Genomic DNA, 25970 nt, shown 5'->3' with positions numbered 1-25970 from the left:
AAAACATTCGACACCACACTATTGAATACATATGTATATTTTTTTCCAATAAAAATTACTACAGATTATTAGATAATATAATTTAAGTCAAGAAGAGGGCATTATTCGTCCAATTTGACGGCGTCCGACCGTGTTTTTTTACTTGGACACAAATTGGACCTATGTATCATTTTGCTAATATGTTGTAGATAGCATTTTTGTTGTTGTTACCATATGAAAAAATCTACTCAACTACTGGATCAATTTTTTGAATTTTCAGTGGTGAAAGATTGTATTTGCCACTAGAAGACTATTCCTATTATTTATTTCGAAACTTTTTGTGGTCTTCGTGTCCATATACAGCATCACCCTCTTATCTTTACTATGTGTCTCATGTAGTAATATTTTTGTGTCGGTGAGACCACGCATTGCACATTTATTGTCTCTTTTTCGCATTTCCCCATGCGTTTTGTTGGCTAGGTCTTTATGGATAGGATAGGATTTACATAATTATCCCGAGAGACAGAAAAGTCGGCCTCTTGCCCGATTACCATTCCATGTCGGGTATGGGATTAGTTATTTGGTTTCGGGAGCATGGGCGGGTAATCGAAATAAACCTACTTTTTCAAGAGATTATCATACAGAAGACTTCTCAACAAAACAGCACTAATGTTTGGCGTGGTCTTCATTTATAAGTTGCAGTGGTTGTTTATATTGCTACATCATATGAACTAATGAAAGTGAGGCTTCAGCTTCAATATTCTTCCCAGTAGTTTTTCTAACGACTTTCCAAGTGTTCTGTACTGGGTCATACTCCTCAATGTTGTTGTCAGAACCAGCCCTGTTACAAATAAGAGACTTAACTCCAAGTCAGCAAGGAATTTATGGGCACCTCTGCCAGTGAGTGTTATGGTTTCAAATATAGGATAGGATTTACATATTTATCCCGGAGAGAGGAAAGCCGATAAGATGGCTTAATCATGTGGTGAACCACGGCCTCTCGTCCGGTTACCAGTCCAGGTCAGGTATGGGATTAGTTAGCCAGTTATTTGTTTTTGGAAGCATGGACTTGATGGCGGAGGAAGCCGTAACCGACTAGCGGTTACGTGAACCACCCTACGGCGACGAGGAGTCCAGCAATCCTCTCGCACATGATCATCCCCGCATGGGATTTGAACCTGCGTTCCCACGAAGGGTGATCAGAGATGCGTGGCGAGCGTATTCCTAACGCTTAGCACGATGCGCCACACTGCCGAGCCGTAAAAGTTTTGCTGCTTTTATATCAGAGTAAATGAAGAATTGTGATATCAGAGGTGCCGAAGGAAATCATTTGTCATTTCAAATAGATATATCAGCAGAGGCGGCGCGTCAATAGGGCCAACCGGGGCACTGCCCCGGTTGTTTTTTCGGTATAATAAAAAATATTCGAAAAATACCTCAATATCGGTTGCACAGACTGTCTACACTAGCCATATTCTCCCGACATGGTTCATTTTTCGCTCGCAAAGCCTTCGCCGAACGTCGACGGGGCGACGCCGATTTTGCCCCAGTTGCTCATTGTATATCGTATTCTCTCTTTTATCTTCCACTCGCCGCGTTTGTTTTCTGTTTCTTTTACTAAATCATCGGGGCCGATCGGGGCTAGCCCCGAAATTATGACGACACAATGCCGACGTTTCTTACAACAACGTGTTGACATATTCACGCATTCCTTCTCGTTCGTTGGTTGCTTGAAGAGTTGATAGTTTCCTCGCCTTCGTTTTTGTCGCTTGTTTCGCTATTTGAATCAGTTAGAGACCTTTAGTCCATTTGCTTTCGATTTTCCACATTTCTTTTGAGCTCCTCACTTCTTTCCGGCTTCGCATTTCTTAGCCTTAGACCTCATAATGAATAAGGTTGATGCACTACTTCGCATTCCGTTTTCGCAGCTGCCGCTGGAACAAAAATTAGAGGTACAACGTCTTGGGCCTTATCAACCAAAAAATTGTTCACTGGAACAATCCCATGACGGAGGAAAGCGTCGGCGTACATTCTGCGCAGAAACTTGGTATAAAAAACACGAATGGTTGTGTTACAGCGAGGACAAAAATGCACTTTTTTGTTTTTATTGCCTACTTTTTGCTACCGCCCGTGACTCACGTTGGTGTAAATTTGGTTTTAGAGATCTTAAACATCTTTCCGAGCGTGCCAGGAATCATCAATCTTCTATGGAGCATCTGGACAATGCAGTAAAATACCGAACATTCGGAAATGTTAATATTGCAGCACAGTTGGATGAAGGACGCGCGGTTTCTATTCGTCGGCACAACCAAAACGTCGAGAAAAACCGCCACGTTCTCGGTCGATTGATAGATGTTTTGAAGTTCATTGGTTGTCACGAGCTGTCCCTCCGTGGGCACGATGAACGGGCTGGCTCTTCTAATAGAGGGGTATTTTTGGATATGGTGGAATACACCGCATCCCTAGATACAGTATTGAGAGATCATCTTGATGCCGCAACTGTTTCGAAAGGGACATCTAAGGATATCCAAAATGATTTGCTCGACTCAATGTATAAAATTTATTTACAACATTTGGCTCTGGAAATTGAGAATTGCCAGTTCCTTTCGATTCAGTCTGACGAGACAACTGACATCAGTGCGTTTCCCAAATGGCTGTGATTTTTCGGTTTGTGAAAGATGGTAAACCTACCGAGAGATTTCACAGCTTTGTACCAATCGTTGATCGCACGGCTTGCGGGATATCGGCTGTACTGAAAGAAGTGTTACAGCCTTACAACGCGAAGTCAAAATTGATAGCTCAAACTTATGACGGCGCGGCAGTCATGAGTGGGTCGAAACATGGTGTTCAAGTTTATATAAAAGGAGATTTTCCTCATGCGCATTTTTACATTGTTATGCACACCAATTTAACCTCGTTATTAAAAATATGTGTCTTGATACTCCTCTCGTCCGTATATTCTTTGCAAATGTTTCGGTGTTTTCTTCATTTTTTTCCGTTTCGCCGAAGCGCTCTGACCTCCTTCGCCAGATATGTAGCCGCCGTCTCCCAGCTTGTGCACCAACACGTTGGAACTTCCAATCACGCGTGGTGCAGGGCGTGTCCGAAATTAGGCCTGAGCTCATTGAGTGTTTCAATGGCATTCAGAGCTCTCCGGTTTGGGACGAACGCTCTGTGAGGGATACGGCAGGTCTAAAGCGTCTGCTAGAAGATGGTGAGTTTTCATTTTTTCTCGCTTTTTTCTCCACAATATTCTATCACGTGGATGTATTATACGGCGCATTGCAGTCAAGGCTAATGGATGGAGCGTCTGTGCAGTCGTATATTTCAGACTTTTGCGATGCTGTATCTCGTATCCGGGAAACAATAAAATACGACGACACATGGAGTGCTTCTTTACGCCGCGGGCAAACAACGCAGCGTTTGATTTTGTCTGCATAGGAATGCTGTGACATTCTGGTGAATCAAATAGGCGATCGTCTGCGCACTGAACACCTTGCCGCGTTCTCTTTGATGAACCCCAAAAATTTTTCAAAATTTGCACGTCAATTTCCCATCCATTTGTTGGCTACTGTCTCCTAATTTTACCACATGATAAACGTGGGTAAATTGGAAAATGAATTGCGATGTATATACACCAATCAAACTTTTTTGAACATCACATCAACTTGCGCGCTCTATGGGTTCCTCATAGATAACACTCTAGTAACTACCTTTGCGGCAAAATTTCTGGACATCATTTTGACGATGCCTATTTCTTCCGCCGACGCAGAGCGAACATTCAGCACGCTGAAGCGTATTAAAACGTATCTCAGAAACACAATGAAGCAAGATAGATTAAATTCCTTGGCTGTTTTATCCATTCACAGAGACGTTATTTCTGGGATGCATGACTTTAATCAGCGCGTTATTGAGGATTTTGCTTCCAAGAAACCGCGGCGTGTTGCATATATGTTCAAGTAGTAGAAGTCTAGCAGCATATATATCTATGAGTGAGCGACGCATGTCCTTATTTTTGCATTATCTTTCCTTTCTTCATAGTAACGTTTTAAACCTTATTTTAGGTTTTGTCTGCTTTCCCGAAGTTTCTGTTAATATGTCATTGTATTTATCTGGGTAAATATTGCCTTTCCTTTTGAAAGAGGTTTCAAAATAAACTATGTCTATATTTATTAATCCTTTGACTTGGACCGGTTTTAAAGACACTTTCTTATCGTTAAAAATTGTCGCTTTTGCCGATTGGTTGTTACCGATGGAATGGTTTTTATACTCATAAAACGATGGGAGAACTTACAGCGCTCATCCTGTCCCCGTAGATGGGGGTGACTTGGTCCCGCAGTAGCTTGCCCCGGTTGTCAAAATGACCACGCGCCGCCACTGTATATCAGTAATATTGGATGAAAAGACTCTCACCCTCCGATAATATAAATTTTGTTTTGTGCAATACAAGCCCCAAGTTGCCATCTTGCATGATGCATGCATGCCATATTTGTCCATGTTTCCGATGTGATATCAAAACATAATGTGGTGTTAAGGTAGTCCGCGTTTAAGCTTCCTCCTAAAATAGAGATATGAAAACCAGTGATGAAAAAACAAGTTCATCGGGTTAATTTTTCAGATAAAGAAAAGAGAACTACAAGGTGAGGGCACAAAAACTCCCACTTTTCAAATTATTATTAATATGACAAGGCTGTTGCAGTTATTCGCCTAGTTTAGGTAAATTTATGTTGGTAATGGACAGTCATTTTATTATTAGTTTTCCAGAGATTACAACAATGAGTGATTTATTATCTATTTAATGAAAATCGTTGATGCATAATTATGTCTTGGATGAGTAAGCACCAGAAATAATGTAACTGGCATTGGTATTAGGCAAAAGTAACCTCGGAGAGCTACGCGAGTCGTCATTACGATTACATACCTAGCACATAGATTTTTTTTTTCAACTCAACAGCTGCAGCATAACATCTTCCAGCAGGCAAGTTGGGTAATGTGTGCCATTTTGAATAAACTGGATCAAATTTTAGATTGTCGGTAATAGAATATAATTTTTTGTATCCTCCAAGACAGAAGATGAATCCTGAAAACCTTTATTTTTCATTTTTAGATAATACAATACTATAGAGGCAGTGGCGCAACCAGCGGAGAGGTCACGGGGTCGTGTCCCATCGTTTGAAATTCGTTTTTTTTTTATATTGTTCCACGTTCAACAACGACGTTACGCGATCATAACACTCCGGTTCTCAGTGCTTTATCACCTCAACTTAATTCAACACCGCCCGACTTCAATCATGCCTTATCGATCGCTGTTAGTTACCTAATAATGACGCTATCCCCGCTGGACTTGCACGTAATCGACCAAAATCAGTTACGTAATTACGGGAAAATCGCTATGTAATGACGTGCTTGTGACCTTAATTTTCATTGGCGCCGATTTCTCTAATCATAAAGGTAGAAAATTAAGACATGGATGTATATTTAAATTACCTGAATGAGCTGATACTGGCTGAACAAAATGAAACGGACAAATAGCCATACTAATCAGAAACAACAAAATGAAACTGAAAAATTTGCGTTAGAATAAACAACAATTATTTGCAAAAAAACGATTGAATGAACGTTGTTTTCGTTCAACTTTGAATAAATGCGTTTGTTTTTCATAATTTGTTGCGACATTGGTAACAAAGAACGTTTCCGTTCTCCATTGCTCAACTTAAAAACATATTTGGGCACAATTTATTTCATGTCTGATTGTTTTTGTCAGCCTTGCGAGATTATTTAGAACGTAAACATCCATTGTGTCGATTAACTCTATTTGTGCAAATTCTCCCTGCGTCACAAATATCTCTCTGCACATATTGAGATGGGCAATTCAAAATACCGAATTCAAAAGGATCCGATAACAGGATTAGGTTTCCGCCTGCTTGGCGCCAATGGTTAATTTTTGTAATTCGGGTTTCAAATTAATCAAAGACGAGCGTATTAGCGCGCGTCGAAATCTCTCACGGTGATCTTAAAGAACCCATAAAAGCGGGAGACATCAGGAACGACAACTTCACCCGACATATTCAGAATGCGGAACTTCGTCAATCCAAAACAAAAATTTTTCTTTCTTTACTTTCTAGTTTATATATATTAATTATTGGTTCCGACTTCACGAAATCAAAAGCCAGGCGTTAAATGTTATTAAATTATTTGCGATAAATTTAGATCAAATATTATTTGCGCATATTTTTTTTTCAATTTCAAATACTTTTATGACATTCTTCTCCGAAAATACAAAGTTATATCGCAAATCAGCACTCCCAAAAATTTACATTTTATGGAATCCAAGTCAACGGTCCTATCTTCCAAGATCAACACACGTTTGGTCGAGTGTCTGTGGTATTTTAGTCGAGGATAGATCAAATAAAGTTTATGCATTTGGTAAAAACAGTTAATCATAACCGTACCAACTATTTAGCGGCATTACGCAAACATGTATTGAGTGGGGCCGAGTCTAGGTATATATAATCCGATAGAAGGTTAAGGACGGAAAATCGAGATTTTGCAAGTGCAGTTTTAAGTATTCTATGGCGTCTGCAGCTGCCGCAAAACCATGGCGGTATTTCCATACCATGGCCGCTACGGCCAAACCTATGGCGACTGACTTTTTAGCTGCCACAAACCAATGTCGAGCTGCCGTTACCGCGGCAGCAAATTGAAAACCAATGGCAGGTAAAATTTTGCTGCCGTAACCTCGGCAGGTGGGCCGTAAGGACAGGGCTGTCCCTTAGGGTGACAAATATTGGGTAAGTTAGAACGTTTTTCTTATGGATACAGTCTTGATGGATTTGGGGTTAGGGTTTAAGTAGATATAATTCCGCATGATCAATTAGAATTTGGTACATTAGTTTGTGAATATACCGTTAATACTGATTACTGAATACAGAATAGCGCTATAAAACCATGGCAAGAGCTGCCGCGGTTCGTTCGTGGCAGGAGCTGCCATGAAGTGGTAAGAACTGCGCCTCAGATTTTGTGATAAAAAATGGATCTTTTCATATTGCGTTACAAAATCAAAATTACTTCAACTTTATTTCACGAGTCTTGCTCGCACAGAATAAACACGCTGACCCATACTTGATTATTATAATTGATAGTGGTTGAATCTGATATTATACAGCAATATTTAACGTGATCCTTACAAAGTGCGGTACCCGCTGGCCCCGCCTTTAATTAATTCTCGGTGGGTATATTATTACCAATTATTTAATGCTGATTCATATCTAATTTTTGTATCATATCAGTTTACTATAGTATGAAATATATAATGCGAGTAATACATTTACACTTTTGCTTACATTTTTATCCATCAACTAGGTGCGGAATTTACACTATTTAAATAACTATGAAAATCGAATATGATTCGGTATTCTGAATTCGATGTAAGTATTCCAGAATGGCAAGACATGTAGCCACCACGTTAGTCAATAATTACGCCTGTACGTAATTCCAAATTTGCCGACGTAACTGAAAATTAATTCGTAAATGACGTGCAAGCCTGCGTATATTTTTGTGTTCGAGGATGTGATAAGTTACCTTAAGAGTAGAAATCATGCGCTGTCGATGATAATTGAATGCGGCAATGGTATCACGCTCTCTCTCTCTCTTGTGTCAAACTGTGCATTTTCAATAACTTATTTTGTCTATTATTTAAAGTCTGAATCTTGTGCCATCGCTGTCACTCAGTATCGACAGCGTGTAATATCCAGGCATCTACCTTTAAAATACGCATCTCATATATTATAATCATATATACCGAGATAGCACAATTAATATTGCAGTCTTACAGCGATAACTTATCCTAAACATGAAAAATTGCGGTAATGAAGAATTTCAATTTGTTCACCGTTGAATTGATCACCAATTGATTCAATCGATGGCGTATCCCTATTAAATATATATTGTATATTTTATATATATTGTCCTGTCTTATAAACTTATCTTGTATAAACAGTGTATGCATTCAATCTAATATTTTTTGTTCTGTACTTGTCAAAAGGGGTGCATGTCGAACATTTTTGTTTTAGGCCAGTACGGCCTTGTACATGCGTCCCGTCTCCAATATGAATATTGTCAATTTTTTATATTGCTTACTACTACGAGACTAATAAACATACATACATACATACAACCAGGAGCAATTTATCTTGTTTCCGACGGTTGAGGCGAAACCTAGTAGCGTTGCGACTTACGTCGTGATTGCACTGTGCCAATTCCGGCCGGACCCCCGTTGAAAGCGGCCTGGTTGCGCCACTGACTAGAGGTTCAAGACTTATGGAAAAAGTGCAGGAAGAATTTGGTTAAATTCAACCAAATATCCAAATAAAATACCAACACTTGTCCAAAAGCAGAAAAATAACCTTCAAATGGCCACTGATGCCAAATTTAGTATAAGAAGTTATTGAAAAAATGTATCATAGAAATATTGCTGCTGTTCTGAAAAGACCAAAAATTCCAAAAATAATTTGACTGTAAATCCCTATTATAACAAGTAAAAAATATCCAAGTAGGACTTCACTCCTTGCTATATGGCAAACCGGGGTTAATTGGTCTGTAAGGTTAACAAACCTTTTGCTGACACAATTGAGCATTCGTAGGATGGAACTGGTTTCTCAGTCACCTGCCGCCATGTCTCATTTGGAGCTCGCAAACTTTCAACAGCTGAACTGTAATCCTTAGAATCATCGAAAGCGTAAATTATGCCTGAAACATATTTTAATACATTATATACAGATTGCATCCAATGGTACTTAGCTTGAGCCCGATTCTAACAAATTCGAATCAAATTAGGAATAGGGATATATATATACATCTGAATAATGAGTAATAACAAAAAACCAACATTCTTACACATTTCGAATAGATCACCGCAAGAGGGGGATGGATGTTTATTGGTATAAATTATTGTTTCATTCAGCACAAGCGATATAAGCTACATGTTGCCTCTACTCAACCGGAAGACTGAATTAGGATAGGGATAGGATTTACATATTTATCCCGGGGAGGGGAAAGCCGATAAGACAGCCTAATCATATGGCGAACCACGGCGTCCCGTCCGGTTACCAGTCCAGGACAGGTATGGAATTAGTTAGCCAGTTATTTTTTGTTTTCGCAAGCGTGGACTTGATGGTGGAGGAAGCCGTAGTCGACCAGCGGTTACGTGAACCACCCAACGACGGCGAGGAGTCCAGCAATCCTCTCGCACATAATCATCCCCGCATGGGATTCGAACTTGCGAACCCACGAAGGGTAATCAGAGATGCGGTGGCGAGCGGTAGGTAGTATTTATACTCAGGAAGTAATGCTTCAGTGGATTTCCAACAGTGCTATACAATCGTTCTATGCTGTCATTTGTAAGCTAAAGAATGGGAGAACAAGGATCAGACCACTACTATCCCAATATGACATTATCTGGAACATAAGGTTTACCTGATATAAAGGTAGGGTTTTTATCAAGGGAAAGGAAAGCTTATAAAGATGGCTTAATCACATGGTGTTACACAGCCATCTTGTCCTGTTACCAGTTTATTTCCGGTATGGGATTTGTTAGCCAATTATTTGTTTTAGATGTATGGACTTGATAGTGGAGGAAGCCGTAACCGGCCATCCATTACCTGAACCATCCTCCAGCGGTGAGGAGTCCAGTAATCCTCTCGCACATAATTATTTTCAATAGAATTCGAACCTGTGGACCCACCCAGGGTAATTAGAAGAACAATGGCAAGTATACTCCTAATGCCTAATGCTCAGAACCAGTAACCATACGGAATTGGTGAATGAAATGTAAATACTAAATTAAGCTCACCATTCAAAGTCACTGCACGCAGTCTACCATTTGACTTCCGATCAGAGATTCGAACCCAAGTTGCTTCAGGATCGGAATAGTTTTTTAAACAATAGTTTGTCTTATCATATCCAAGAATATAAATATCATTATCAATGACGACTGCCACAAATTGTTTACTAGCAATCTCATCTGTAATGCTCTAAAATACCATAAAACTGAAATTTATAACAGTAATTTTTCTCTTTGAATTTATCAAGACAAAAGTCTACTTCGGCTCAGAAGTGTGACGCGCTGTGTTAAGCGTTAGGGATTCGCTCGTCACTGCACCTCTGATTACCCTGTGTCGGTTCGAATCCCATGCAGGGATAAGCAATAGCTTGTTTTATCATATCCAAGTATATACATGTTGTTGGCATCTACACCAGCACAGGACGGTTCAGCAATTACAATGAAGCTATCTCCATTGTAATTGCTGAATCTACATATTTATCCCAGTGGAAAGAAAAGAGAGAGAGGACGGCTTGATCATATGACGAAGAATGACCTGTTGTCCGGTTACCAGTTCATGTTGATATGGAATTAGTTAGCCAGTCATTTGTTTTTGGAAGCATGGATTTGATGGTGGATGAAGCCGTAACCAACCAGCGTTTACGTGAACCACTCTACGGCGGTGAGGAGTCCAGCAATCCTCTTGCACATAACTATCCCCGCATGGGATTTTAAACCACACACGGTAAGCAGAGGTGCGGTGGCGAGAGTATCCCGAATGCTTTGCACTTTGCGTCCTACACCGTTGAAAGAAAAACATGATAATACATTATCAGGTACCCGCAGTTCCACCAACTGATTGTTTTCTAGATTTAAACCTTGAATTGACTTCGAAGTTTTATCAAACACAGCAACAACTGAACAAAGTTATGACGACAAATCAGAGTTTCAGGTTATTGCAGTTAGAAGATATAAAGTAGCCTTAAAGTGTTTTGCATAATGGTTTTAATTTGTTTAAACTTATTACAATTTGTTCTATTGTATATGGGTGATGGTGAAATCCTTCCGCTTCTATCCTTCTAAATTGTTACTAATATCTTGATGTTTTTACTTTTCTTTTAACTGATAACATTTTTATAATATTTGTGTGCTTTAGTTTATATAAACACCTTAATTCCGATTTTTCGTATTTTAATGCTACTACGATTTCGAGGACTGTCTGTGTTAGTCAAGTATATATACCCCTAGCCCATAGGTTTCAGTCCCTTTATACAACTTGATGTAAAGTAGGCGAACAAAATTAGTTACCACCATATTGGGACACATAATTCTGGACCGCCCTTAAGCCAACCCAATATGTATAATAGAAGTGAGCTTACCATTTTTTTCGGTTTATCTGAAATAGAACATCATTTTAGAAACTTTTACAATAAAAAGTTAACCTAGTAACATGCAGTACCGATTCTAACTATTCATTCCACAGATTATAGTAAAATGCTATTCCATGTAAAGTTACATACAAGAACATTGTATTTAGGTAATTTCATGCATATTTTTGAACATAGGCTGAGAATAAAACTTGTTCTTTTCATGATACACAACATATATGAGGTACCTAAACTTTGCACTGAACATACCAGATACTTTTACAATACAAATTATTACAAATTGGTAAGGTGACTGTCATGGGGAACTCAAGATCTTAACTCGAGACCACAGGTTATTGCACAAGCAAAAATCAACCATCAAGGTGAATTAAATTGTGCAGTAAATACAGAACCTGTAATATTTTGATCTTTACAAACATTACTAGCAGCTTGGTTGGAGTGAAGCTATTAACACAGCTCAAATAAAAAATCATGGTGCGCTTTTCTAAAAACAAGATTGAGATTGTTTACAATCCCAATCAAAGTTATGGATTTGACGTATATCCTCAAATATGAGCCGAGTTGCAAAACTAAATGGTCGGCTTATACGTGCCAACTCTGATAACACTCAAATGAAATTACATTATGCCAATTTAATTCCAACAGCTAAAACTCGAACCATGCAAGTTCTCACGATGAGAACGTACCATTGTAAGATCAGCTTATAATATGCAAATATTTATAAATTCACTGTTTTAGGGCATTGGCTTATATGTGAGGATATACAGCAACTAGAAAACTCTAACATCTCACATTCACCATTTATGATATGGTCTTCAGATTTTATTTTCGCTTTGTCCATCAGTGCAGCAAAAAGGATTTTCCAGCATGGTTTCGAGTCACAGACAAGTGGCTAGAAACAACAAGTTATTTATTTTAATAAATGGGTTTTATAACGCTGGGTCTCAAGCAGGGTTAAGTTTTTTTTATCTTAAATGATAAGTAGGCTCTTGTCATGAAGAGCTGTCATATAACTGGGTCTTGTTTAGGGGATAATTGTATTACACTGGATATCTGGAAAGTTCTACTTTAATAATGAGTAGGCTCAAAGCAAGAATTGCCAAGTTTCATCAAGAATTAGATAACTGATTGCGGAGCTCCGGGCACTCACTGGGTATAAGAGTGTAATCAAAAAATTACCGGTAATAACTGTACTACAGTAATACAGTTAGGTAAAGAGAGGTTTCTGAAAGATGGAATGTCAGAATAAAGGTTGAAATCACTGGGGAGATGTACTGTTTGTTCATGAAGTATTAAAAAGATTTGAAATCTTTATGAAGTGGGGAGGGAGAGGGAATGAGGGTACAAAATATAGCTCGTTATATTTGACAGGTGAAATTAACAGAAAAATTGCGAAAAATTTTGTAAGCAAGAAACAAGCCTATTTTTCGAATGCATGCGCAGACATTGAACCCTCTCAGCAACAATGTGGAGTCAAGAGTCTCAAACGTGATAAACAACCACAAACACAGAACCTGCACGGGTTGGTCAACACCAAGGCAATTGATCGTGACACACAATCTAAGAAACAGCAATAAATACCTCATTCTCTAGCAAATATCTCATGTATTTAGTCCGCATTTTACTCAAATCAAGCATTTTAAAATTATCTCCAAAAACCAAAGCTCTTTCAGTTGATTTGTATTGAGCCCATAGAATTAAGGCTTTACATTTATCATCAACGGTTGCCTGAAAAATATGATTCTTCTTTATAGTAATCATAGGTAAGATAACAAAAGAAATGAAGGAATATGACACAAATCGCATAATGTTATAAAGAAGCATATGTCGCTTTTTGTTTCCCTTCTGTAGTAATGCTTGCAGTCTTGCTCTTGATAACTTCATATTATACATTATTTCAGCAAATCATAAAACTTCTCACTAATTCCAGCAAGGTAATATGTTGATATGAACTTCACATCCAGTTGGCGACCTCTCATAAAAAATTGACCATATAACATCTAGATACATAGAAATGGTAAATGTTCCCATAACAACTAACAGTACAGTATAAAAATATCGTCTATAGGTATAAGGGTGTCATTGCTCGATAACCAGTATTGGTTTCTGGCGTCTCCCATTCTGTATTCATGAAGTGTATTTTATGTATGGTGAAAAAAGGAACTACTGATTACTGATTATACTGTTGGGTTCACGCCCAAGCTCTACACCTGACCTAACAAATGCGGTACTCCCGTAGTGTGGTTACCAGGCTAGGGAGGGTTAGGCCTCGATTTTATTCCTTACATTAGGTATATTACGAGTTCAGAGACTGTCTGTGTTAGCCAAGTGAATATGCTCCCTGCCGATAGATTTCAGTCCATTTAAACAACTTGATGTAAAGTAGGCGAACAAAGTTAGTTACCACCAACCACCATACTTCTGGAACGCCAGAAATACAATAGTTCATGCCAAATGCAAAACACTACAGTCTTCTCAACATCTGTTTCAAGTTTCAACATACTACATCTAAATGGCTGGATACACAAGAATTCAATCAGATTATAATGCTAAACACATCATTGAAATAATACGAACCTTTGCCTCTTTGGAAGTCAGAAGAAAAGAAACATCATCCTTTTCCAGGTCCTTAAAATTCTCCGAAACAGCAATTAATCGAAAATTCCCCATAGCAAATTGATTGCAATGATTTTCCAATTTTTTGCAATTAAACATTTTTGCTATTTGCTTCGTTGAGACAAAGGTCTCAGGTGACAAATCGTTCTCCAGAAATACAGCAATTCCATCACATAGCCCTGAATATATATTTCATATAGTTATGAAAAACTAATTAACTCTTTGAACCCTGAAAGCCGCTATAGCGCTTTCCCGAGAAAGTCTTCTGACGCTGCTGAAAGCCGCTTTAGCGGCTTTCGCATCCCGTAAGAGGTATGCAACTTTGAAACCTCATATCTCGCGAACCATTCAATATATTTAGACAAGTTTTACATCGTGTGAAAGATAATCTACAGCACTAAGTTTAATTTTAAAATTGAGATAAAATATTGTGATCATCTTATGAAAATTGGCAAAATTAAAAAGCATAAAAAACTTTTGAAAATTGCTCAAATCTAATTGACAAAACTTCAATTTGTTTTTGATAAAACCTAGTACATTATCGACAAAATTTGTGGAATTTGAAGATAGCTTTTCAGTGATACCATTAGATTGAACTTATGTTGCACCATTCAAATTTTAGAAGCATTTTTATTCGTGATTTTGTTTGTCGCAAGATCGAGGCGACGTCAAGGTGACGTAAATAACGACCTAACACATTTACGCCGTTACGCAGCGACGTTAAGCAATTACGTTGGCACGTAGCACGTTTACGTTTCATACGAGAAACACTTTTCCTCGCATGCTCGTAACGTCATTTGCTCAAGTTCGTACTCGTGAAGCGACTAACGACTTGTAAACGATACACGGGGAAATTTACGCATTACATCCAGCCTCAAAATCTGTTCGACTAAAACACACAATACGCAGTGTTATTGCCGTTTTAATTGCATAAAGATATGAAAATACGAATAGCAAAAATAAGGATTTCTAAAAACGGAATGATGGAACATATCGATGGATGCATTGTTTAGCGCCATTGCTGAGTTTTATTGTGCCATATTTTCTTCTTCCGATAGATGAATACTATCCAATATTTCATCTGGACAAAGCTTTCGTTTAAAATCCATTGTAAATATAGCGATATCAGGAATGTAGCGTATATGCAGTAATTTCGAAAATCTAATGAGGTCGCAAAATGTAAAACACTGACCAGGTGAGCTACTGGTGCCACCATGTCTTCCGTGTATCCGTTATCAGTTTTTTTTTATTATTCAATCTTCATGATATCCAACGGTGAATAATTAGCCTTGATCTTTCCGGCGGAACCTCATAAATGCACGAGGATCAAATATTTCGTTTTGGCCATTCATTTTCGTCCCATATCCAAATAGTAAACGTATATAAAATGGCCTTTATATTCTAGCAATTTTACCATGTTCGATCAAAATTCGTCTGAAAGGGTTTTATCTGCGGCCGAGGATATGATACTGATGCAATGATGACACAATCTGAACTCAAGCTGTGAACGACCAGATGTGCAATTGCGCAATATACCTCACGCAAAGAGTTACGCACGAAACTTCGCATGAACGAAAATGTCGTCGTCGCCCTTTGCGTCGTTATGCAAACTTGGCGTCAAAATAGTTGATCAATTTTGTTCGCAAACCATTTGAATCGATAGTACAAATTCTGCAATAAAATGAGTTATGCGTATGTTGAGAAAGTCATCCGTATATTCTCCGAAAGGTAATTTTGTATACTTTTCAAAATTTTACTTATATTGATGATACATTTTAAAAAATGTATTAAATATTACCAAAATACAAAAAAATAGTAGATGGGGCTAAAAATAGGCTCACACATCTCATCAAAACATCTCGTGAAAAATAATGCCAGTTAAAAATAAAAGACTAGATAAGCTTTTTAATGACATATTACAGACCATCTGATATCTAATGGTTTAAAAGTTATTTTGATTTGAAATTAGGGATATTACAAATTTTTAACGCGTCAAATCGATGCGACGCTGTGGGAGGTCAGGGTGAGAGAGTAGCGTCGTTCTGGGGATTCAGAGTTCAAAGAGTTAAACGGGTCTAGCGATTTGCTTTATCAATATTCAAATATGTTTCACTTTTATCATACAAGTAGGCAACAAACTTGGTTTACAGATCATCATTATGAGAATAGGATAGTATTATCATATTCCTAGAGAAAGAAAGACTAGGAGACAGTATGATAGGATTTACATAATTATCCTGGGAGAGGAAAGTCAATAAGACGGCTTAATCATATGACGAACTACGGCCTCTCATCCGGTTACCAGTCCGGTTAGTTTGTTTTCAGCAGCGTGTACTTGATGGTGGAGGAAGCCCTAACGGACCAGCGGTTATGTGAACCACCCTATGGCGGCCCACGAGTAGTCCAGCAATCCTCTCGCACATGACCATCCCCGCACGGGATGCGAACCCACGCAGAGTAATCAGAGGTGCGGTGTCTGTTACATGAACCACTCTACGGCAGCGGGGAGTCCAGCAATTCTCTCACGCATAATTGTTTCTAAAGTATTCGAACCTGCAAAAGGGGAGTCAGAGTTGCAATGGAAAGCAAATTCTTAACAGTTAGCATGATGGGCCATACTGCCAAGTCAAGATTCAAAGGTTAAATTATATTTTTGATTTTTTCACAATCGCCAAACAATCTTTATTCCAATCGGGAGGATTGTATTAGTTGTGAACATATCATGGTATGAGGATTCCACTACGAAGGAACAGTTGCCACATTTTCCCATAATTATGAGTTATGACACTTATTCAGCTTTTGGTTTAAAAAAGGCCCTGTCCAGACACCCACTGATATATATTATTAAGTAAGGAGCAACTACCGTGTTTTACAGAAAATAAGACTAAGACTGGATTTTAAAATTGATTACTTCCCTTTTAAATAAGACCTAGTCGATCGCGCGAAAATTTTTTTGACCTAGTTGATAGCAAAAAATCTCTCCTACACATTTTAAATGATCAATAATAGATGTTTAGCAGTTATTTATAAGTAAATGAATATTGGTTTTCCTGTTATGTATAATTTCCCACCTTGTAATTTTGCTTTTAATAATACATGAAAAAAAAAGACATCCCCAAAAATAGGCCCTAGGGTCATTTTTCAAAGAAAATTGAAGTAAGACATTGTTCAAGGAAACACGGTAGTTTATTTCACAACTCACGTTGTAGTTGCATCATATGAGCCACATACATCAAATCTTGACGATCTCCATCAGCTACAGATCCTGTTCCAGTGTATATAAAATCGATACATTTCTCCACACAAATTGGACTTGCTTTCTTTATCTCAACAAAACCAGCCTGGCTTTCTTTCGTCTGAGAAAGATGTAAACATTTTTATTCAACACTATGCTGTGCACTATATTTTGACATTTTTTATAAATGAAGACGAGTAGGATTAGATTTTTATATTCAAGAAGAAATAGAGATTGTTTATTCATATACCGAACCATGGTCTCTCGATTATTTATCTTCCCAATTTGGATGGTAGATAGTTAACAACCTGGCAATGACAGAGAGTCCAGCAGTCCTCTCATACCTAATTGAATGGAAATCACACCAGCAAAGTATGAGAATCAGCAATTTTATCCGAACCAGAGCTGTGGGTTGCGAAAATATCACAATCGACCCCAACGCTGGGTTGAGAAAAAGTTAACTCTTGACTCAAACTTAAAAAAATTTTGAACTCAATTCCTGACCCCAAGCCCTAATGTATTTTGTTTCTGACTCCAGCTCGGAACTCAAAGAAAATTACTTTTTGATAACAAAATTACTCACATATGCAGGCCTCCTGTTTAAACTGTTGAGAATAATTAGTAAACTTTATATTATTTTGAGCTGCTGAAAAAAATTGACTTTTATTACTATCATCGAAAGTATAATATTCTGATGAATTCAAATTTCTAATTTCAACTAGTTTATACATGTCAAACTTGGGCTACATGGACTGTTTTGAACAATCAGCAGAAGTACCAACCATCTGGCCATAATACAAAGCATTGCACTGTCCTTCATAACAAAGACAAGCAGTATGGCAACAATACTGATATGCAAACAATAGAGTTACAGACATCATTGGATGGGTGTTCTAACTGATCCCAAACTCGACATGGAATGGTAATCAGATGAAAGCCATAGTACACTATATAATTGAGCTGTCTTATCACCTTTTCTCTCCCTCAGGATAAAAATGATAACTTATTTTACTTACATCGTGAGAAAGCATTGCTTTAAAGTAATCAGATCCAGCAGAGAGTATATTCCTATGAGCGAAAATTTCTTCAGATCCTGCTTTTATTGAGAAGTCACATTGGCCTTTGTCCTTCCTCATACTGTTTGGAATGGTGAATAAAATGTTACTGCTTAAAAATCTTATAAAACACCATAGTTATTGTTTCATTTCAGCAATCTCTCATGAAAATAATACCCTTGCAGGACAATCCTGACATCCAAAGGTAATTTATTTAATTTCACTATGTTCGACTCCTGTTTCACTCTTTAACCCCCTAATATTTAATTGATTTCCATACCATATTTTAACTAAGACTAGGGCAAAATGCAGTGTTAGACATATGCGCTGTCTCACTGATAATTATTTCCTCCCTTCAGTGCTATAATCATACTTTATTTTATCCCAAAATTTGGGTACTCTTGTAGTGTGTGTACCAGGTTAGGGTGAGGCCATAAATTTGTTCTGATTTTAGTTCTATTACGGGGACTGTCTATGTTAGCCAAGTGAATATATTTCTTTTGCCCATAGGTTTCAGTGCATTTACACAACTTGATGTAAAGTAGGCGAACAAAATTTGTTACCTCCATTTAGGTTCATACACTTCTGGAGCGCAAAAATTTGACTATACATCAGCATCGAGAAAATATCTCTGAAAGCTGTGTACCTAACGGATTAAAAAATAAAACAGTAAAGCACATCTTCATAATAAATGATTTGTTGGAAATTCCATTGAAGAAGTAAAGTTTTTGTTTATTTAGACGGCATTTGATACAGACTATTACAAGGGGGAGCTGACTTGGATAGTCGAATCGCTCCCTCCAGTCTTTACCAAAAAACATTGTGCCTTTTATTGTTGTATGTATGCTTTCATTTATTTGTTTTTGGTTGACATATCAATAAATCTAATATACCTTACAAAGACATTTACATACCTATTCAGGTTACTCAGAATCTCTGATGAATGAGCATTTCCATCTAGAGGAGTTTCTTTTTCCATTGTTACAATATACAATTATGATGATTTAGTTATAAAGTTTTAAGATAAATTACATTGAATAAAAATCTAAAATTAAATGATAAATTTTACAAAAATTGAAGAAATGAAAGAATTCATAGAACTGAATGAATAAAGAATTCATTAAATAAATATTCTAAATGATTACAAAATATATACACATATGACAAAAAATTCGACTAAACGTTTTCTTGGTTCAAGTTGGGTGGCAATCATACAACACAAGCCTCAAGAGGACATCATCCAGTTCATTTTTAAGAAAAATGAAAACAATCGCAGAAAAAATTAGCAAAATGGTAACAAACACAGTTTTCCTGTAAAAAGGGAGGTAATAGGAAACCGAAAGAGGTTGGATTGGTGTTCCCAAATCATTTTTTTCTTCAAATTTATCTTACTTTCAATTTATTATTCCTGTTTGCCTGAATGTCTAATAAAAAACAATGTGATTGATTGATCAAAATAGCAAACAGTAAAATTGCATGGGAAAATTGCAGGTCATGGAAAATAGGCTTCAGGTGAGGGCAGTTTTTGACAGATCATGCAAATAAACATTTGAGAATATTATAAAAATTTGATAAGTATTTGATGCGTTACTTCTGGTCCTCTATAATTGTTGAATTGGCATAATAAATCTAAACAAAGTTGAAGAGGGATATATATGCCTGCCTCAAAAAAGTTTGAGGTTCTGCCATGTATATATAGCATAATAAAACACATATTTTCAAAATGTAAAGCACATCGATGAAACTTGAGGAGTGGTTTGGATTTGGCATTGAAAATGCGCTATCGAGAAGTGGAGGGCTTGAACCCAGTAGTACAATCAGTAGTTCTTTTTCCCACAATACATGAAATATATTTCGTGAATACAGAGTATAAAACGAAGCAAGACTGGTACTTCAATCTGAAGGTGCTAGAAAGCAACACTGGTTATCGTGCAGCGACACCTGTATACCTATGATATGACTTGACAAATACAGACAATTTGAAAACAAAACTATCCAATATGGCCTAACTTCGAGTTAAAAGTGAATAAACATAAAAATACAGCATTACAGATCATGAAAAGTCAAACTTGATTTATTGTTTTCATTACAAGGTCACCATTATTGAAAAAAAATTGAAAACTTGTATCCATGCAAAAAAAATCATATTCAAAACTTAGAAATAATATTTACAGGGAATGGCATTAGAATTACATAAGCGCAACAAGAAAAAAAATATGCAATGAATGAATTATATTACACAAGACTAATTACCATTTCTTGCTCTATATCAGGGCTACTCAACCATTTTTACTGAAGGTCCAAAATTTAAAAATTACCGGGGTCCGATCGTTCTAAAAATATACCCTATTAAGTACAAGAGCAATGTTAAGTATCGCGCTTCAGTGCCGGTATGGCAAGGCTTCAGTTGTGTAGCTGAGAGCTGACTTTGCTGAGAAGATCTGAAATATTCGTCCCCATAGCACCCGTTTTACGCCCCCATCGACATCTTGCTGATTAGCCAACGCGAGTAGGGTAAACAAGTGAGGAGATGATCTGAGGAACTTATATTGCTATGACAATTTATTCCTCAATGGTTTAGCGAAAATAGAATTATGATTATGAGATAACAGAAAAAACAATGCATTTGAAATCAAGCAGCTTTGGTTCAAATTTAATACTCGAAGGGTCCGGATTAGGACTGTGGTCCGCCAGTTGAGTCGCCCTCCTCCATACCATTGTGCAAGTGGATGCGTATGTGCATAATGCAAGGATGCTGTAGCAGGAATAAATACCATAAAATGCCATTCAACAGTCTTGCTGCACATCAACACAAATGTATTTCTGTAACGTTTTGTCTGACCAATCTCTTCAGGCACGCATTTTAATCTATGACCATGGCTATAGCTCGGCGGTGTGGCGCACCGTGCTAAGCGTTAGGAATACACTCGCCACCGCATCTCTGATTAGCTTGTGTGGGTTTGCAGGTTCAAATCCCAAGCGGGGGTGATCATGTGCAAAAGGATTGCTGGACTCCTCGCCGCCGTAGGGTGGTTCACGTAACCACTCAACCCTCAAGTCCATGCTAGCGAAAACAACTGACCAACTAATCCCACTAGACCTGGACTGGTAACCGGAGCAGAGGCCGTGGTTCGCCATATGATTGAGCCGTCTTATCAGCTTTTCTCTCCCACGGGATAAATATGTAAATCCTATCATATCCTACTAGAAAAGCAAAGTTTTGGTCGACTGATACAGAAAATACATTTATGTTGGTCTGCAGCAAAACTCTTTAATTAGGGTAAAGTGAATTGATGTTGTAAAATTATAAGTTATGAACACACAAGGCAAATAATGATTTAAAATCATAGATTATAAAAAACTGAAATAAAGTTTTTTTAGCTGCGCATATTCTATATATAACTAGAGGGAAATTCCAGTTGGAAAGTTTAAAAATAAATTCATTATTCAATATTAACATTATAGTTACTGTCTTCGGAAATTAGTTTACGCTCATTAGCTAGCGTGGAGGTGTCACTGATATGATGACTTTAGTAGTCCTTCGCGACCCCTCTTCGATTGTGGAAATATTTGTTGATATAAATTGATCATTTATTATTATAATTGTTTACTTGTGTCGTTAGAATATTCCACGACGGAATAAAATATCTGAATCCCAATCTGGAAGAACACGAACTAGCACTGCACTGTTTTCTTTATATATTATCAAGGAACTATGATAGCAGAAATGCAAGGATTTCAATATTCAGTATCAGCATCGTAATCACTCTCTTCAGACATAAATTCGCTCTCGTTGATAAGGCTTGAGTAAACAGGAACTAGCACTGCACTGTTTTCTTCTGGAGTTGTTCTTGGTTTGAAGAATGACAGTTTTGCCTTCAATGAAGAACGTAACCGACCTAGGTAACCTGGATCAGGATAACCATTTCTAAAACCAAACAAGAAGTTCAATCAGTCATGTGAATTTAATATTCAAATAAAAACAGATATTTGTTACAAAATAAAAGTTAATACATCAAAAACAACAAAAATTAATAAACTAGTTCTCTCAACCAGGTAAATTCATATTGATGATAAATAAATCACAACCGGTGTTAGCAAAACGATTTTATTTGCCGACGTTTCAAATTTCAATTCAGAAAAACTTCATCAGGGCATGATATAGAAATACGAAACGTCGGCAAATTAAATCGTTTTGCTAACACCGGTTGTGCTTTATTTATAATCAGCGAGATTAATATTCGAGGGGGTGTAAATTTGAAAAAAAAGATAAACAGAATAATATATAGATAAGTGTAAAGCCATAATATTGTTTTGGGAACAAGCATGGAAGCTCCCACCTCTGTATATGCTTCTTATGTAATCAAACCATTGGTGAAATTGAGAAAATCAATTAGCGGGAATACAAATTGTAATACATTGCTTTACATTACTGTCCAATTTTTTTGTCCTGGGAAACTATTTATAGACTCAATAAAATAGCCATCCATGACCACTACTCAGTCAGTCATTGGTTTATTTTTCACCAAAATAGACATACACTTGATGCAAACAAAAACTAGGACAATGGCATTTCACAATAAAGGATGCACGAAAAATGTTGGTTATCGAGCATCAACACCATGATAAAAGTCTAACTTTGATACAGGTAGAATAGAAAGAAGTCGAACAAATATATGTAATTGAAAAGGATAATGTTCAAAAACCAAATCCATCACAAAAAAAACACGCTCCGGGCAACGGAAAGTACAGATGAGGTAACCAGCGGTAACAGCATAGCGGTGCACAGCATACTGAGTAACATCAGCGTAGGATAGCTATTCAAAGACTACCGACCTTGCTGGTCCTCCATAAATGCTGGTTTTAACAGGAATATCTTTATTCCACACAATCTGACCCGTCTGGCCATCAATATTCTCAATGTTAAAAAGCAACTCAGCTTTGAATGTTTGTCTTAATAAGTTGCAAAGTTCCCACCCTTCTGGGTCATCAGGTAAATAAGCACAAAAGCTATCAGCATGATATAATAAATCCTGAAATATGGATACACTTTGAGTATTTTTATCAGTATTTATTATTAGAATAACCATTTTAGATGTTCTAACAATTAAATAGTAATAAAAAATTATTACAAAAAGGGGTATGTTATAATTTGACGTTTAATTTACACATTCAATATTTCATTTCGAAAAATACCTGTGAACATCCATGGGGGAAAGAAAAGGTTAATTCAAAACATCCCAGTGCTGTATAACCGGGCATAATATGCCATAATGCTTTCTGTGACATTGTGCCATTGGGTGGTTGTTGATTACTGATTTTGTGAGTCTTTCCTAAAAAAAATAGAAATCATTCAAATGAAACTTTACACACAGATAATACAAATACAGAGTAGGTAAATTAGACATTAGTTATATTATGATATTTGATTTAAACTAAATGATATGTCAAAGTCTCGTCAGATGAAACATTACGGAAATAAATTTGCATTAGTGTGCAGCGAGACTCTTATTTTAAATATAATGATCATCTTTATTTTTGCTACAGCATCCTTGCATTATACAAATACGAATCTACTGGCCCAAAGACATAAAGCAAGCGAAGGTAATCTCGCGTAACCCCAACTGATAGATACCTACCGGTAAGTTATATTATGATATGAGTTAATTAAGAAGGAAAAATCTACATAAAAGAATAAAATATACAAACAATGATTCCTAATCTAAACATATTGGTATTATAGAGTTAGATCATTCAATTCATTTTGTTTTTAATTTTTCAAGTTTTTTTAATCAAAATTATAATATTTACAAATTGTTTGGGGTAAAATATGACAAAGATCTCACTGCAATATAGCCAAATCCAAGTTAACGTAATTACTTTTTCTGGTAGAGTCCACATGCACATTTGTATTTGAGTCTTTGGTTTGAGTTTGGATATTTTGTCCAGATGTTAAGCGAGAAAACAATTCATTCATGAGCAGATTGTTGCATTTTTCTGACTTTGTAACCAGAGATTCAGATCGTACTTCATGTTTGAGAAATTCAGATGAAATATTTCCAAGTTTAATGAGAGCAAATATTTCAGAAAAATTGCGTTTTCTGCTTTTAAGATCCTTCTTAACCCATTTCAAAGCTGCAAACCATTTGCTGGTTTCCATGGAGTATATAGTATGAGGAGACTCATAAAGAAAAACAATATCATCTTTGTGAATATCCAAAAACTCTTCTTTTTTGATTATGAGTTCAAAATTTTGAGCCATGAAGATTCTTATGACATTTTGAATCACAAATCCATTGCTAAGATCTTGATTTTCTGCTAATTGTTCAAGAACAAAGCAGTTATCAATATTAAGATTTCTTTTAACATTTTTAACATCAGAAAAAAGCGAACATATCACTGATTTCTTTATCTCTAAATTCCTCTTAACGAAAGAATCATTCAAGACAGTTTCAAGGATGAATTTGAAAGGAAATCCACTTATATTAATGGATTTTATAAGTTCAATAATATCTTCAACCCTGGTTTCTTTATTTGCTTTTGCCCAAGTTATTACAGCTCGCCATGACGTTTGACAAGTCACATGCGAAAATTGAATATACCGCAATAAATCAGATTTCTCAACTGATGGAAACATCTTTGATGAAACAAATGAGTCAAAATCTTCGCTAATAATGTTCTCGGCTTGCTGTATTAAGGCTTTTTGATGATACATTTTACCCAAGTTTATTACAGAAATACAGTTTCTAGGAGACAAATGACTTTGCAAATATTTGAAGCAACGGTTTCTCAGGCCAATCATTTGTAACATGCAGGACACATGCAAAATTGGTTCAATATTTTCACTTGTAAAGTTGATATCTCCTGTATACATAAAGTCAATACAATGCGCAATTGCATCCTGGTCAACGTTCTTCATAATAACAAAACCATCACTGACTTCTCTCATGTTACTTGCGAACATTCTCTCAAAATATTCTGAAGAAGCAGCAAGAACTGTGCGATGGACAAGAAATGATTTGTCACCGACTTTAACAGCAAAATCACAAAGAAATTTGCTTTTTCTCAACCTTTCAAGTGATGACATCAGTCTTTGTGATTGTGTTGGTTCCACGGAACTTTCAAATTCAGAAGCCATGGCATAAACTACCGTATATAGTGAATCAATGAATGCTAGAATTTTATAACTAAATGTACAGTTTTATTCTAAGAAAAGAATATAGAGCAATTTAAAACTGGTTTAGTTCATGGCAAAAAGAAACTAAAATGAAATTGAAAATAAATTGTATTTTGAGTGTATCTATAAAGCGAATGTGTAAGTGAATTATTCTCAAAGCACTTGACAATATTTCAGTACAAATAGCCAGAGTTGGAGTTCAACCTACTTATTGAGGACAGAGAAAGGTTGATCAGTGAACTTATATGGCGAAACTTAGCCTTCCCAATATTGTTGCAAGTTGAGAATTTGTATTGGATTACCTAATCCGTCAATAGTTTCAGTTGCATAGACTTTATATTGGAAAGCTCCCACCCATAATTGTTAATGGGATTCGAACCTGTTAATCCTTACACAAATTCAGTTGTGCAATGGAAAACATATTCCAACATTTACAATCAGCCAATTGCCAAATTTGTTGTTTGGTCTGGCATTGTAAAACTTTTTGTGTTTGATGTTAACAACCTATATATATAAGACAATTTATTTCAATGTAGTTTTCAAAAATTCGAAGTTAGAAATCTTAGCCTAACATCATGGTTTCAATGTGAGCTTTCAGTTTCAAATAACCTTGAACATGATTATCTATGAGTGATTGCTCGCCACTGCAGTTTCCTTGGTCAAAAACCTCTCCCCCCACCATCCACACCCAAACATTTTT

General features: G+C 36.7%; 2 protein-coding genes across 3 annotated transcripts; both read right to left on the bottom strand.

Moving 5' to 3' along the window:
* Positions 1 to 19176, bottom strand: LOC120345637 (kelch-like protein 11). 2 transcript variants are annotated; one of them, XM_078115035.1, is made up of 12 exons: positions 19008 to 19176; positions 18055 to 18175; positions 17006 to 17159; positions 13765 to 13982; positions 12769 to 12915; positions 11980 to 12079; positions 11179 to 11195; positions 9830 to 10010; positions 8593 to 8727; positions 4901 to 5059; positions 4393 to 4537; positions 1 to 820 (listed from the first exon to the last, which is right to left on the bottom strand). In XM_078115035.1, the coding sequence occupies exons 1-12, from the start codon at positions 19070 to 19072 to the stop codon at positions 697 to 699; spliced, it is 1566 nt and encodes a 521-aa protein (XP_077971161.1). In that variant the 5' UTR covers positions 19073 to 19176; the 3' UTR covers positions 1 to 696. The 2 variants fall into 2 exon arrangements, with proteins under 2 accessions (XP_077971161.1, XP_077971162.1); XM_078115036.1 differs by having other exon boundaries at positions 11986 to 12079.
* LOC120345993 (uncharacterized) lies at positions 19138 to 25960 on the bottom strand. Its single transcript, XM_039415617.2, has 4 exons — positions 23974 to 25960; positions 23290 to 23426; positions 22930 to 23126; positions 19138 to 22021 (listed from the first exon to the last, which is right to left on the bottom strand). Exons 1-4 carry the CDS (start codon positions 25229 to 25231, stop codon positions 21832 to 21834), a joined length of 1782 nt encoding a protein of 593 aa, XP_039271551.2. The 5' UTR covers positions 25232 to 25960; the 3' UTR covers positions 19138 to 21831.
* Between the last annotated feature and the right edge of the window lie 10 nt (positions 25961 to 25970).

Source organism: Styela clava, chromosome 8 (genome assembly GCF_964204865.1).
Source record: "Styela clava chromosome 8, kaStyClav1.hap1.2, whole genome shotgun sequence".
Taxonomy (NCBI): Eukaryota; Metazoa; Chordata; class Ascidiacea; order Stolidobranchia; family Styelidae; genus Styela; species Styela clava.
The sequence above is the reverse complement of the archived record's forward strand: the minus strand, read 5'-3'. Positions and strand labels throughout refer to the sequence as shown.